At 35.4% G+C, this 13,500-nt stretch overlaps 1 protein-coding gene across 1 annotated transcript in view; it reads right to left on the bottom strand.

Annotated features, from left to right (window-relative positions):
• Positions 1 to 13,500, bottom strand: part of LOC132562642 (FERM, ARHGEF and pleckstrin domain-containing protein 2-like) — a 97,292-nt gene that overhangs the window by 54,146 nt on the left and 29,646 nt on the right. Inside the window, exons 3-10 of the mRNA XM_060227396.1 lie at positions 13,378 to 13,493; positions 12,552 to 12,649; positions 10,371 to 10,497; positions 9,539 to 9,626; positions 8,524 to 8,679; positions 6,121 to 6,135; positions 3,481 to 3,516; positions 1,249 to 1,409 (exon numbers count right to left, since the gene is read on the bottom strand). Of these exons, the coding sequence (XP_060083379.1) occupies positions 1,249 to 1,409; positions 3,481 to 3,516; positions 6,121 to 6,135; positions 8,524 to 8,679; positions 9,539 to 9,626; positions 10,371 to 10,497; positions 12,552 to 12,649; positions 13,378 to 13,493 (797 nt within the window). The remainder of the gene's footprint in view (positions 1 to 1,248; positions 1,410 to 3,480; positions 3,517 to 6,120; positions 6,136 to 8,523; positions 8,680 to 9,538; positions 9,627 to 10,370; positions 10,498 to 12,551; positions 12,650 to 13,377; positions 13,494 to 13,500) is intronic.

Genomic DNA, 13,500 nt, shown 5'->3' with positions numbered 1-13,500 from the left:
ATTTTTAGAAAAAAAAATTTCCATTAAATCTCATGTTCAAACTATTCATTGATTTGAAATTTACACATATTTTCCAATGCTATTTTGATCTGGAGGGATTTCTGATATTTGTAGTTTTACTTATCTACCAATATCCATGGGAGTTTCCCAGACGACTGAACCCTGTATTGTTAGTTTTCCTGGAAAATACCAGGAATATCATTTACGTGCATCAATAACACCCTGTGTTAATGTGACAGCACCAAGGTTGTCACAACAACGCCCTGTGTTAGTGTGATAACACCAAGATTGTCACAATAATGCCCTGTGTTAGTGTGACAACACCATGGTTGTCACAACGACGCCCTGTGTTAGTGTGACAACACCAAGGTTGTCACAACAACGCCCTGTGTTAGTGTGACAACACCAAGGTTGTCACAACAATGCTCTGTGTTAATGTGACAGCACCAAGGTTGTCACAACAACACCCTGTGTTAGTGTGACAACACCAAGGTTGTCACAACAACACCCTGTGTTAGTGTGACAACACCAAGGTTGTCACAGCAACGCCCTGTGTTAGTGTGACAGCACCAAGGTTGTCACAACAACACCCTGTGTTATTGTGACAACACCATGGTTGTCACAACAATGCTCTGTGTTAATGTGACAGCACCAAGGTTGTCACAACAACGCCCTGTGTTAGTGTGTTAACACCATGGTTGTCACAACAACGTCCTGTGTTAGTGTGTTAACACCACGGTTGTCACAACAACGTCCTGTGTTAATGTGACAACACCACGGTTGTCACAACAACGCCCTGTGTTAGTGTGACAACACCACGGTTGTCATAACAACGCCCTGTGTTAGTGTGACAACACCAAGGTTGTCACAACAACGCCCTGTGTTATTGTGACAACACCAAGGTTGTCACAACAACGCCCTGTGTTAGTGTGACAACACCAAGGTTGTCACAACAATGCTCTGTGTTAATGTGACAGCACCATGTTTGTCACAACAATGCTCTGTGTTAATGTGACAGCACCAAGGCTGTCACAACAACGCCCTGAGTTAGTGTGACAACACCATGGTTGTCACAATAATGCCCTGTGTTAGTGTGACAACACCAAGGTTGTCACAACAACGCTCTGTGTTAGTGTGACAACACCATGGTTGTCACAATAATGTCATGTGTTAGTATGACAACACCAAGGTTGTCACAACAATGCCCTGTGTTATGTGACAACACCAAGGTTGCCATGACTACCATACCTGAAGGAGGATCCACGGCTGACGAGACGTGTCTTATTTCTAGGCACCTTTTTCACAGTATGACAACGGAAGAATGCGTGATGTTCAATGCATTTTTTCCAGAATATTTTACATTCATCTCTGCTCTCAAAAAAGAATTCCACTGTATCTTTATAGTATCCCTGTAATGAAAGAAAGACAGTTCAGCTATCGTAACACAATCTCAACTTTAAATGATCACAAAGCACAAAATAATGAGTAATTCTTGATGAACATAGAGATATGCGTAACATGGAGAATACTAATATTCAATTGTAATGTGCTATAGGTATACAAAAATTTTAAAAGTATCTTTAATATCAGAATAATTTTAGATATCTTATTTCTCTTACTTCCCCGCCCCTTTTGATTTCATTACATCAATAATATTCACAAAAGTCACAAATGCTGACTTACATCCACATTAAGTACATCTACTGAGAGTGACTGAACATTAAATACTAAAAATACATCCATTATCAATGTCTTTGAATCTTCCGTCAAAGTTATCTCCCTTGTCTTTAACAATGTTTTAGAAAACCATGCCAATCAAAATGTTTCTACACTACAAAAATTAAGAATGTAAAAATTCCACATATTAACCACTCATACACAAAAATAACATGTAATGGGACGGGGAGATTTACATTCCATTACATTCAAGAACCTAATTCCAAAATATCATCATCACATACATGTATTAAATTCATTCACCGAAAGTACAACGAAAAGAAAATAATTGAGGAAGATTTTCCATATCTAACATTCCTCCATGGCATTTAACATAAATAAATAAGCAACAAGCAAAATGAATAAGTTGAGTGAATTCCACCGATGTATAAATTAATCCCTGTATGCTGTCTTGATGACAATTTAAATATTCACCAGACCAGAAATCAAATTCCAGCATGCAAGTGCTGAATAGCAATGTTAAAAAAAAATTTAAACACTAATATCTTAAGGGAACTATAGACAAAAATAAATCAAATTGGAAATTTGATGAAGCTAATTGCATGTGTTGACTCACCATGGCTCTATGGAAAACTATGTAAACTGTCTTTCAAAAACCTTTTTGATCACAATGAGACATATTTTCACATACCAAAAATTCAAAATTTCATTTGTTCCAGACAGTGATAGCCTAAAACTTTGACATTTAGCTAGCCACACAAGTCATATTGATGTTGGTAAATAATCTTATTTTTCAATTTGACAAGCCAGACTTGAATATTCCTATCTATGTTTTACTTGTTTACAATGTAAATCATTTTTTAATCATTCAAGTTATCAAAACACAAACACTCTCTAGTGTAATGTCAAGACAATCGGTAATGAATTAAAATACTCCAAACCTATTTAATGAGGAGACGACTGTGAATATGTAACGTTATTATCTCAAATCTGATTGACTGAAGCTTAAGTCAATAAATGTCCTAGTGTAACCACTGCAGTTTGACAGTCAGGTATATAAATTCTGGGTGTCACATGATCAGTTCTAGGTGTCACATGATCATTTATGGCTGAGAAATCGGTCTATACTGACCCTCCAATCATTCAGAATTGCAGAATACTAAAAGATGAAGCCAGTTGCAATTTAATAAGCAATTTCACACATATATGCCAATTCTGGTAATGTTTAAAGAACGGTCACATAATAACCATTCAGTCAAGAAACCCCTTTCATTCATATCAAAAAGACAATATCAGCTACTTTGATGATAAAATGACAGAATTGCTTTTCAAGTTTTCAAAACACTTAATAGTGCAATAACAATTTAGCAAGGCAAGCATTGTTGGGAAAATAGTTAGTGCCATGCCAGTTAGTGTTGTCACCCTTAAAGAAAAACACAAACAATTTGCCTTTGGTTATTGAGACAAAAAGTTAACATAACAAAAAAACTTTATTTTTCCTACATAGTTAAATTATCAATAACACCAAAACATCTACAAATTGGCATGTATGTTTCATGGCTACTAGACAAGCTGAAAAAAGAATCTAACACATGCAGTTTATTCTGAACATGTTCACATTTTGTTTAATTCCTTTTTTTCTTCTTTAATAGAAAAAAGTTTTGTAACAAATAGCACCCATTATTCCATCAAACACTACAAAATTTATCATGCATTTCAAATGTAAGAAAGATTTCAAATGTTTCATTCAATTTGTATAGCCATTAGGGTAAAGCAATCTCTATATCACTAGCTTAACCTCACCTTATCTTTGAATGGCTGTGATGAAACAGATGTACCCTGTTTGAATAAATAATTCCATCACATTCAGCCCTTTCCTTGTGGTTGTATGATAAACATGAAAACATCACAGCTGTAAGTGTGAGTTGTATATACAGACCATGCTATCAACTTACATATAAACCCCTCATATCAGACTTGATTACATATGCAGTGATCAACTTGCTATAAACCTCCTTCCTGGAAATGCAAGTCAATCATTGCATATGTCTTTTAATACTACCAGCAGTGCCTTCAATCTTTCACTTTTCTCTGAAAACATCTTTTGCTAATTCTGAATCTGTATTAATAACTAGAGACCCTGAACCAGAGAATAAACAACAAGGGGAATCCCAAACACACCAAACAGCAAGGGGAAATCCCAATCAGGGGGAATCCCAAGCATATCATCCCAAACATATCAAGCAATCAGGGGAATCCCAAACATATATAACAATCAGGGGAATCCCAAATATATATAATAATCAGGGGAATTCCAAACACATCATCCCAAACATAACAAGCAATCAGGGGAATCCCAAACATATCAAACAAACAGGGGAATCCCAAACATATCAAACAATCTGGGGACATCCCAAACATATCAAACAAACAGGGGAATCCCAAACATATCAAACAAACAGGGGAATCCCAAACATATCAAGCAATCAGAGGAATCCCAAACATATCAAACAATCTGGGGAATCCCAAACATATCAAACAATCTGGGGACATCCCAAACATATCAAACAAACAGGGGAATCCCAAACATATCAAACAAACAGGGGAATCCCAAACATATCAAACAATCTGGGGACATCCCAAACATATCAAACAAACAGGGGAATCCCAAACATATCAAACAAACAGGGGAATCCCAAACATATCAAACAATCTGGGGAATCCCAAACATATCAAACAATCTGGGGAATCCCAAACATATCAAACAATCTGGGGACATCCCAAACATATCAAACAAACAGGGGAATCCCAAACAAATCAAATGGCAAGGGGATATCCCAAACATATCAAACCATCAAGGGGAAATCCTAAGTACCAAATAGCCCGGAAAAATTCTAAGCCTATTGAACAATGAGAGAAAACCCCAAACCTGGTCAACAGTGAAGGGACATCCCACACCTGTTAAAGAATGAACGAAAATCCCAAACCAGAGCTATCACATACTGTAAGAGGAAATCCCAAACCAGAGCTATCACATACTGTAAGAGGAAATCCCAAACCAGAGCTATCTTATACTGTAAGAGGAAATCCCAAACCAGAGCTATCTTATACTGTAAGAGGAAATCCCAAACCAGAGCTATCTTATACTGTAAGAGGAAATCCCAAACCAGAGCTATCACATACTGTAAGAGGAAATCCCAAACCAGAGCTATCTTATACTGTAAGAGGAAATCCCAAACCAGAGCTATCTTATACTGTAAGAGGAAATCCCAAACCAGATGGAATAACTAGGGGAAATCCCAAACCAGATGGAATGACTAGGGGAAATCCCAAACCAGATGGAATGACTAGGGGAAATCCCAAACCAGATGGAATAACTAGGGGAAATCCCAAACCAGATGGAATAACTAGGGGAAATCCCAAACCAGATGGAATAACTAGGGGAAATCCCAAACCAGATGGAATAACTAGGGGAAATCCTTAACATAGTAATCATAAAACCCAAACCATTTAGATAAGTGAAAAGTAAATCTCAAACCTGTTAAAACAGGAAGAGGAAATGTCCAATTAAATGTAAAGATCATTTTAAACAGTCTATAGTACATAATGCAAACCCATGAGAAATTCTAGGAACTGTGGACAAGGCAGGGAAAAACCACATAAGTTTTTCTACTGTTAACAAATTTTCCCCAATTATTCCAACAATGCAATTAAAAACAGTCTCATGCACATTTCTAGCTGACACCATTCATCACAATGAAGTGAATTCACTTTAATTTGGTTATTCTATATAAGCTGAGTGTGGACTATTTATCCACAAAGTGCATAGAATGCCTGGATTTAATCTTCAGTTTTACATTTGCTTATGCATAGTCTTGTTGATCATCATTTCCATACATCAATTGCCAATCACCTGATTTACATTCAATTCAATTAATTTACAATTTGTTGTCATTTAACTAAATTTTAAAGTATAAATCAATAGTGACAAATATTGCTGGCTCTTCTCTTACAGAAGGAATGTATAACATTCTATAACAGGGATTATGTATCCAATATCTCCTATTTATCCTCAAACAAAATAGGATTGGTTTGAAACAAGATTACATCTGAAAGCATCAACAACAGGCATTATGATTAACCATTTACTTCTACACCAAGATTCAACTCCAACAAAAAAATTACTTCTTTAGATCGAAATATAAACAATTATAGTTTACGTCATGTCAACATGTATATTTAATAGTTCGGTAATTGATGTTACCATAGCAATTGAATTCAAAATCACTACCTTATATCAGTGTAACTGATGAATAAATTCTGTATGGATTATGAATATTAAGCAAGTGCAAATCTGAAGCATTAACCAGCATTACTGTGCATTCTGCAGATAACTGTCCCATACTAGAAAGAAATGTAAAAGTTGATTTCCAACTATCTCACCTTATCTTTGACAGGCTGTGGAAAAACATAAAGAATGCTTAACATAGCAAAAAGGACAACATTGACCAACAAAAAAATGTAAAATAACTTTTGTTTATAAAATCCGATTTCTTTTACGGTAGATCTCACTTGTACACCTTAAACAATTCAGGTATAAAAATTAGTTAATCATAATAAATCAAACATTTCCCTAAAAAAAATTGTCACCAAATTAATGTAAAAGTGTGGTAACACCCCCTGTCTTTGTTCTTTTACATATATCAGATTTTATGTAAAGACATTTGTTGAATGTTTTCCTGATTAAATAAAATTAATTAATTTTATCAAAACTCTATCCTTATTGAAAATTGTTTGTATACAATTGGATGTAGTCTAGCTGTATGATATATAATACTCCTATACCACACATCTTTTCCCTCATTGGTAGACAGCTCAACTGTTACTAGCTCTAGATAGATAAGGGTATGGAACAAATTAGAAGTACTTGTACTCTGCCCTTATTTTTCCCTCAAAGAACTTTAACTTAAGAACATGATAATGAAACAAATTAACAATTCAAGAAAATGTCAATAATAAAAGAGCATTTTAAAGAAACTTCCATGTTGATTCTGAAAACTGTACTCAACAATGTCAGAAAATCAATGATACAGAGACCTCAATTTGATCCAATGTGGAGAGGATTTTATAAAACTGCTGTTATATTTTAGTTTATTTTCTTTTTCACCATTTGTCTCCTGTCAACTAACTTTAACCGAGACTGAGATATTACTCCCTGACTTAAAAAGTTTTATGATAATTAATTGATTCCATATATATTTCCAACATAATTGTTAGAATTTCCATATCACAATATCCCCTCATCCCCACCATCATTACTCTTTCCACAATATCCCCTGATCCACACCTACATTACCATCCCCACAATATCCCCTGATCCACACCATCATTACGATCCCCACAATATCCCCTGATCCACACAATCATTACCATCCCCACAATATCCCCTGATCCACACCATCATTACCATCCCCACAATATCCCCTGATCAACACCATCATTACTATCCCCACAATATCCCATGATCCCCACCATCATTTCTCTCCCCACAATATCCCCTTATCCACACCATCATTACCATCCCCACAATATCCCCTGGACCATACCATCATAACTATCCCCACAATATCCCCTGGACCACACTATCATTGCTATTCCCACAATATCCCTGATCCACACTATCATTACTATTCCCACAATATCCCCTGATCCACACCATCATTACTCTCCCCACAATATCCCCTGATCCACACCATCATTACCATCCCCACAATATCCCCTGGACCATACCATCATTACTATCCCCACAATATCCCCTGGACCACACTATCATTGCTATTCCCACAATATCCCTGATCCACACTATCATTACTATCCCCACAATATCCCCTGGACCACACCATCATTACTCTCCCCACAATATCCCCTGGACCATACCATCATTACTCTCCCCACAATATCCCCTGGACCATACCATCATTACTATCCCCACAATATCCCCTGGACCATACCATCATTACTCTCCCCACAATATCCCCTGGACCATACAATCATTACTCTCCCCACAATATCCTCTGATCCACGCCATCACTACTATGCCCAATTATCCTTGATTTGCACCCATCACTTCTACCCAATAATGAGCAAACAAAAGAATAAGAATAATAAGCTGTGCCAAAGAAAATTTGGTGTATTAAGAAGAAAGCTTCTCTGTTATACCTTCTGACTGATGTTCATTAACTAATAAGTGCATGTGTGGCAGTGACAAGAGAAGCAGGTGTATACTGATTCAACATCTACATTTCACACTCAAAACTTGTATTTCATGTATATAACCTCTACCAACTTTCACAATTATTACCAACTTTCACAATAAAATCCCTGGTTGTCATGCTTTTCTTCTTATTTCAACACAACATGAACTCCCCAATATCAAATAAATTACCTGTTTCAAAGAGTAATTTCTTCATTTGAAACCTAGTGATATGAAAATAAAAATCTGACCCTTTCATTTTGAATTCCCAAAGATAATTTACTTATCAACAACCATACACTGGGTCAGATTTATAAAACTTAAGTTGAAGACATTTACAATCGCCAGATGGTAAAATGAAATACTCAATCAAATCATATATTCAATATTACAACTTCAAGCAAGTTAGAATGAAAGCTTTTCTATGAATGAATAAACAAGAACAAAGTCAGTATTGTATGCTGATTGTAAATGTATAAACCTTTGTCTATTTGAACAAACTAATTAATGAGAGAGAACTAAATTACACTTTCTACACCTGTATGACTCTGAACCTACATGATCTTCTAGTTAACTGTCACAGAGACACTTACGTAGCTTTCAGGGTGGAGTTTGATAAGGAACTTCTTGCGTTTGAAGCTGAGTTTGCGAACCTTCGCCCAGGAGAAGGTGTTGATTTTGGTATGTAACTGGAAGACGAGGATGCCAACATGGGCGATGGACAAGTGAAGTGACACATTCTCGTGGTCCTGGTGGAAAACACAAAATTTTAATATTTAGGTAAATATCCATCAAATATTTGATGGAAAATCTTAAGTTATAGCTCTAGATAAATGAAAGACTGTATCATAAAATTTGTATTTTAATAAAATATGATCATCCAACAATATAATTAACTCAAAATTAATATAGTACATTCTCCAAATTTCTGGCAATTTGTTGACTCTTCCCATTTCTTTATTTCAATAACATATTAGATACCGACAAAACGAAGATATCAGATGTATCTACTGATACTGAAAACATAACAGTAATGGAAATTGATTCTCTAAAAAAGATGTTAAAGAAACAAGATAATTATCAATACCAAACTATGGAAAACTCCACTTCACAACACTTTTATCTCTAATGAGTTCAAATTGTTTACTCTAAAGCACTTTACTGTTAACTTGACTGTTAATAGATATGTATTTCATCCAATCAATATCACAAGGCACCAACACAGGATTTAACAGGTCCTGCACAATCAGCAACTCAATAACATCTCACAAATACCTCCACTAATGTTTATCCCTAAAATATGCTGGAAACAAATTTTTGAAAAGGGCACTACTTCCAGTTTCTTTAAAGTGCCACCTCACTTGTATGCACTTTCAATGCAGCATCCGCCCAGACTGTTTTTATGTTGTACCCGAGATGCTGTAGTTATGTGGGCATACGAAATGCCCAGCCTCTGAAAATTTCATCTGAAATTACTTTCGTTATCTCTATTAAAAGGCTAGAGCTTAATTCACTCGAGAAAATCCATCCATTTTGATCAGACAGAGAACAATCCATAACTGCTGAATGGTAATTGCATGAGGTTGTTTACAGTGAGCGTACACGTACTTTGGCCGGGCAGAGTTTCACACCGTAAGTATCCACCTTTCTGGCCGTATCTAAAAGACTAGATTCTGCTTCTGCTGGAGATTCACCTCTGTAAACACAAATACAAACAAATTCTTGGATAAAAATTGTCTCAGATAGTTATTATTAACTAACAGTGACAGAGAAATGGCAACTTTATCCTCTTAATGTCAGTAATAGCTTACAGTTTTTAATCAGAGTAACCACTTAAAAAAACCAGTAGGAATTTTTCAGAAAAACATCTTTTTAAAAAGACTATAGTGGCAACTCTGATATTTTTCGTTGGAAATGAATGACAATTTTTACGCCATTTTCAAAACAAAAAATACTCTACATAAATTTGGCATAAGTAATCCATGCCAGAGAAACATTACCTTAATGTTCTGACTTTGATATCTAAAATGTTTTTCTTAAGTCTGACAAAGCAAAACCCAAAAATGGAATGAAAAATAGTTTTGATAATGAGGGAATATGCAGTATTTTCATCAAAAACATATCCTTTAAAATGTATTCTTTCCATAATTGACATTTTCATAATAACATCAATACAAGACTAACAGAAAAATGTGGAAGTTTATAGTAGTACTGTTTCTCAACCAATTACAATCAGGCTTGTCTCTGAACCAATCACACCTGGCTTGTCTCTCAACCAATCACTATCAGACTTGTCTCTCAACCAATCACAATCAGGCTTGCCACTTGACTCATTAGATAAAGACTCTCAACCAATCATATATGCTTATTCTAAAAAGAACTAAGCCATCAAGGGATATCTTATTTGCAGGTTAATCATCAGAAGGACTCTGTAACTAACATGTGCTGTCGGTGGTACTCCATGACCTTCTTGAGGAGCTCTTCTGTCTGGTGAGGTACAAAAGCATTCAGTGACTTGAGATATGTATGGTCCAGGTACTCCTCAACAATAAAGTCCCCAATCTCCGCTGTAAGTAATGAAAATCATATACTCAAAGACATTAAAACTTCACAAACTAAATCATACTAAACAATTTGTTGTATCTATAAAATCAAATGAAAGTTTATTTGGAAATAATTTTGTCTGCAATATTTGTCAACTTATATTGAATATTACTGTACACTACAACAGAAGAACACAGAGGTCTTAATATAATGAAAACAACTCAGTAACACCAGGGACCAAGGCTCTCCACAAGTTAACCGATATCTTTTAAACTTTGACAAAGGAACTTAATCATCTTGCTGAAAGATGAATGTTTATTCTTCAAGCTCTTTCTCAGAAAGAGAGTTTAACAGACTTTTACTGTTAAAATCCAAGAAGGCTGCCTACCAGCCTTTTTATTTCTCTGGTCAGCCTCACAATTAGCCATGAACACAGTACTTTTCAGTAAATAACAAAATCATATTGTTCAGGGACAAACAGACAAAGTATAGTTAGACAGACAGAGAGACAGGAAATGTTTAATCTGAACAGCTTATTGCTATGGTGATCCTCGATGATATCTAAGAACTAAAGAAGTAGTTCAATCAGATTTGTTCACAATGAATCATGATATTGTTTCCTTCAGATTGTCAACAGTTCAAAATCATATCTCCAGTTAGCAAGTTATGAATTTACAGGCTCTAACACCTGATGATAAATGTAGAAAAAAGTGAGAGAGAACAAAAATTGAAATTGATTTTTCAAAATGCAAAATATCCATTAAAATCATAAAAATTCTCTTTTGGTGAAAATGCCAACCCCTGATGGTTTAAACGATCAAAATGAGAGAAATTGGTTTTTCTACCAAAACAATCAGTTACAGCTAGAGTCCAACTATGTATTGCCCAGTGGGAGCCATAGCAACAGACACATGACAACCATTGTTGCCACGACTACACACAGACTGGAAAGTCTTTGACCTTTTCTTGTCTGGTAGACAATGGGAGGAACGGTTCATCATATCACCTCACGACCAATTTCAGGATAAAACACAGTTCATTATATCACCTCACTGCCAAATCCAGAAAATAAATCTATTACATAACATTTTTAGGCTAATGTATGGGTCAGTAATTTAAATATCATGGGAAATATCAGTAAAATTCTTCTAGACATCCTGTCTAAAGCATAGTCTGACAAATCACAACCCAATTATCCAGAAGGTTAAATGATGCGTATAAAAAAACTCTCCCTATATAATAACTATACATCTATTACATACCTAAGGTCGACTTTAAAGAAGAATAAAAAGGGTTTTTTTGTATCTAAAACAGACTCAAATGTTCCCAACTTCCAATAGACAATTAAATTGAAAGACAGTTTCAATTCACACTCTGGAATACTTGTGATCTGTTGAAGGATAGGAGGAATGTGGAGGGTTTGCCTCAGTTCAGCAATGAAGGACTGTGACAGGTTTGTCTTTGTGATGAAGAACTGTGAAGGGTTTGTCAAAGGACTTTGAAGGAGTGCAAGAAATTGCAAAAGAATCCTTACGGTCAGAAACTTTTTCTTCCTAGGATCAGGAAGGATGATTTACCACGAAGGAATGTTTGTGTTATAAAATAATGGTGTCTATGATAATAGTTCCAATAATAGCTATCATATAAGCAATTATGACATATGTCATCGTTTAAGTCAAGGACATCAAAGTCTTCACTATTTTACTCAATGTCTGTGGCTCTATCTTCAAATATGAGCTACTTTTTTCATTTTTTTTAACAAAGAAATGTCCCAACACAAGTTTCCCAAAAATAAATTGATGACCAGGGGATTCAATTAATATTTAGGGCTGACAGGGCCAACATTTGACATTTTTAGAAGTCAAATCAAAATTTGAAATATTATGTGAAACAGACATGTCCTGTAAAATTCTAGAGTCAAGCAACTCATATTTGGTGAAAAACTTACTCTCAGGAGTCTACTGAATGCCTTGTATATCACAAGGTTTCTGTTTGAATAGCTGATCAATATCTGTAGGTAATACAACTGAGTATGCGACCTTCGTGACAATTAATCAAAGTGACAGTGTGTTCTCACCTTGAGCTATATATGAAGCCACCAAAGCTGCTGTGTTCTCACTGCACTGCATGCTGCCTGTTGCTAGATCTTTTTTAATTTGCAGTGAAAATAAATACCTGTTGGAAGAAAAAGCATTTTTATCTCGTATTAATCAATACTTAACCTTATTTCTATTTTCTAAACACTAAATATTTCAATGATATTTACAATAAGGGTATGAAAATTCATTTGTTTTGATATTACACAGGTAAATTTCCTAGAATAAAGTTTAAAACACACCCCTTTAAACATCCTAAAAAGTATGGACTTGTTCTCATCAAAAGAGCAGTGAATTGTTCTAATCCTAACGGATATGCACTTGTCCTCATCCTAAAATGTAGGGCACTGTCCTCATCCTAAAGAGTATGGACTTGTACATATTCTAAATGTATAGGGACTTGTCTTCATCCTAAAGAGTAGAAAATTGTCCTCCTCCTAAATGTAGGGACTTGCTCTTATCCTGACGGTGTAGGGATTTGTCCTATTGGTCATAATTTTTGACAGATTTGCAGTCCACAAACACAGCCAATAGGGTGAGGACATGTCCTTGCATTTGGAAAGGATTCATGCACTGAATATTCAATCAATCAATTCATTTAGTTTAAGTCTGTACTATTCACTTAATTCTGTAGTAAAAGTTACAACCCAAAGTTTTAAATTTTCACACTTGTTCTAATGAAGAAGGCCCTGTGTCAACATTTAACCCCCATTCTAATATCTAAGGCCTGTGACAATGCATGATGCCATTTTATCATAATTTTTGTTCCATGATTTTATAAAAAAATAAAGTTTTTAAGGGCAAGACCTGGTGTACTCATCCAGCAAGCCTGGGTCTGGCGTGTAGAACTTGACACAGAATTCCAGCGGAGAGTCAGGTGATGGCAGCTGCTTCAGTATAGGCTTCTCATTGTCCAGCCAGCACTGTCAA

This window comes from Ylistrum balloti, unplaced genomic scaffold (genome assembly GCF_031769215.1).
Source record: "Ylistrum balloti isolate Yb309-2 unplaced genomic scaffold, AGI_CSIRO_Ybal_v1 Utg371468, whole genome shotgun sequence".
NCBI classification, from domain to species: domain Eukaryota; kingdom Metazoa; phylum Mollusca; class Bivalvia; order Pectinida; family Pectinidae; genus Ylistrum; species Ylistrum balloti.
Note: the sequence above shows the minus strand (reverse complement) of the source record. Positions and strands in the feature narration are given on the sequence as shown.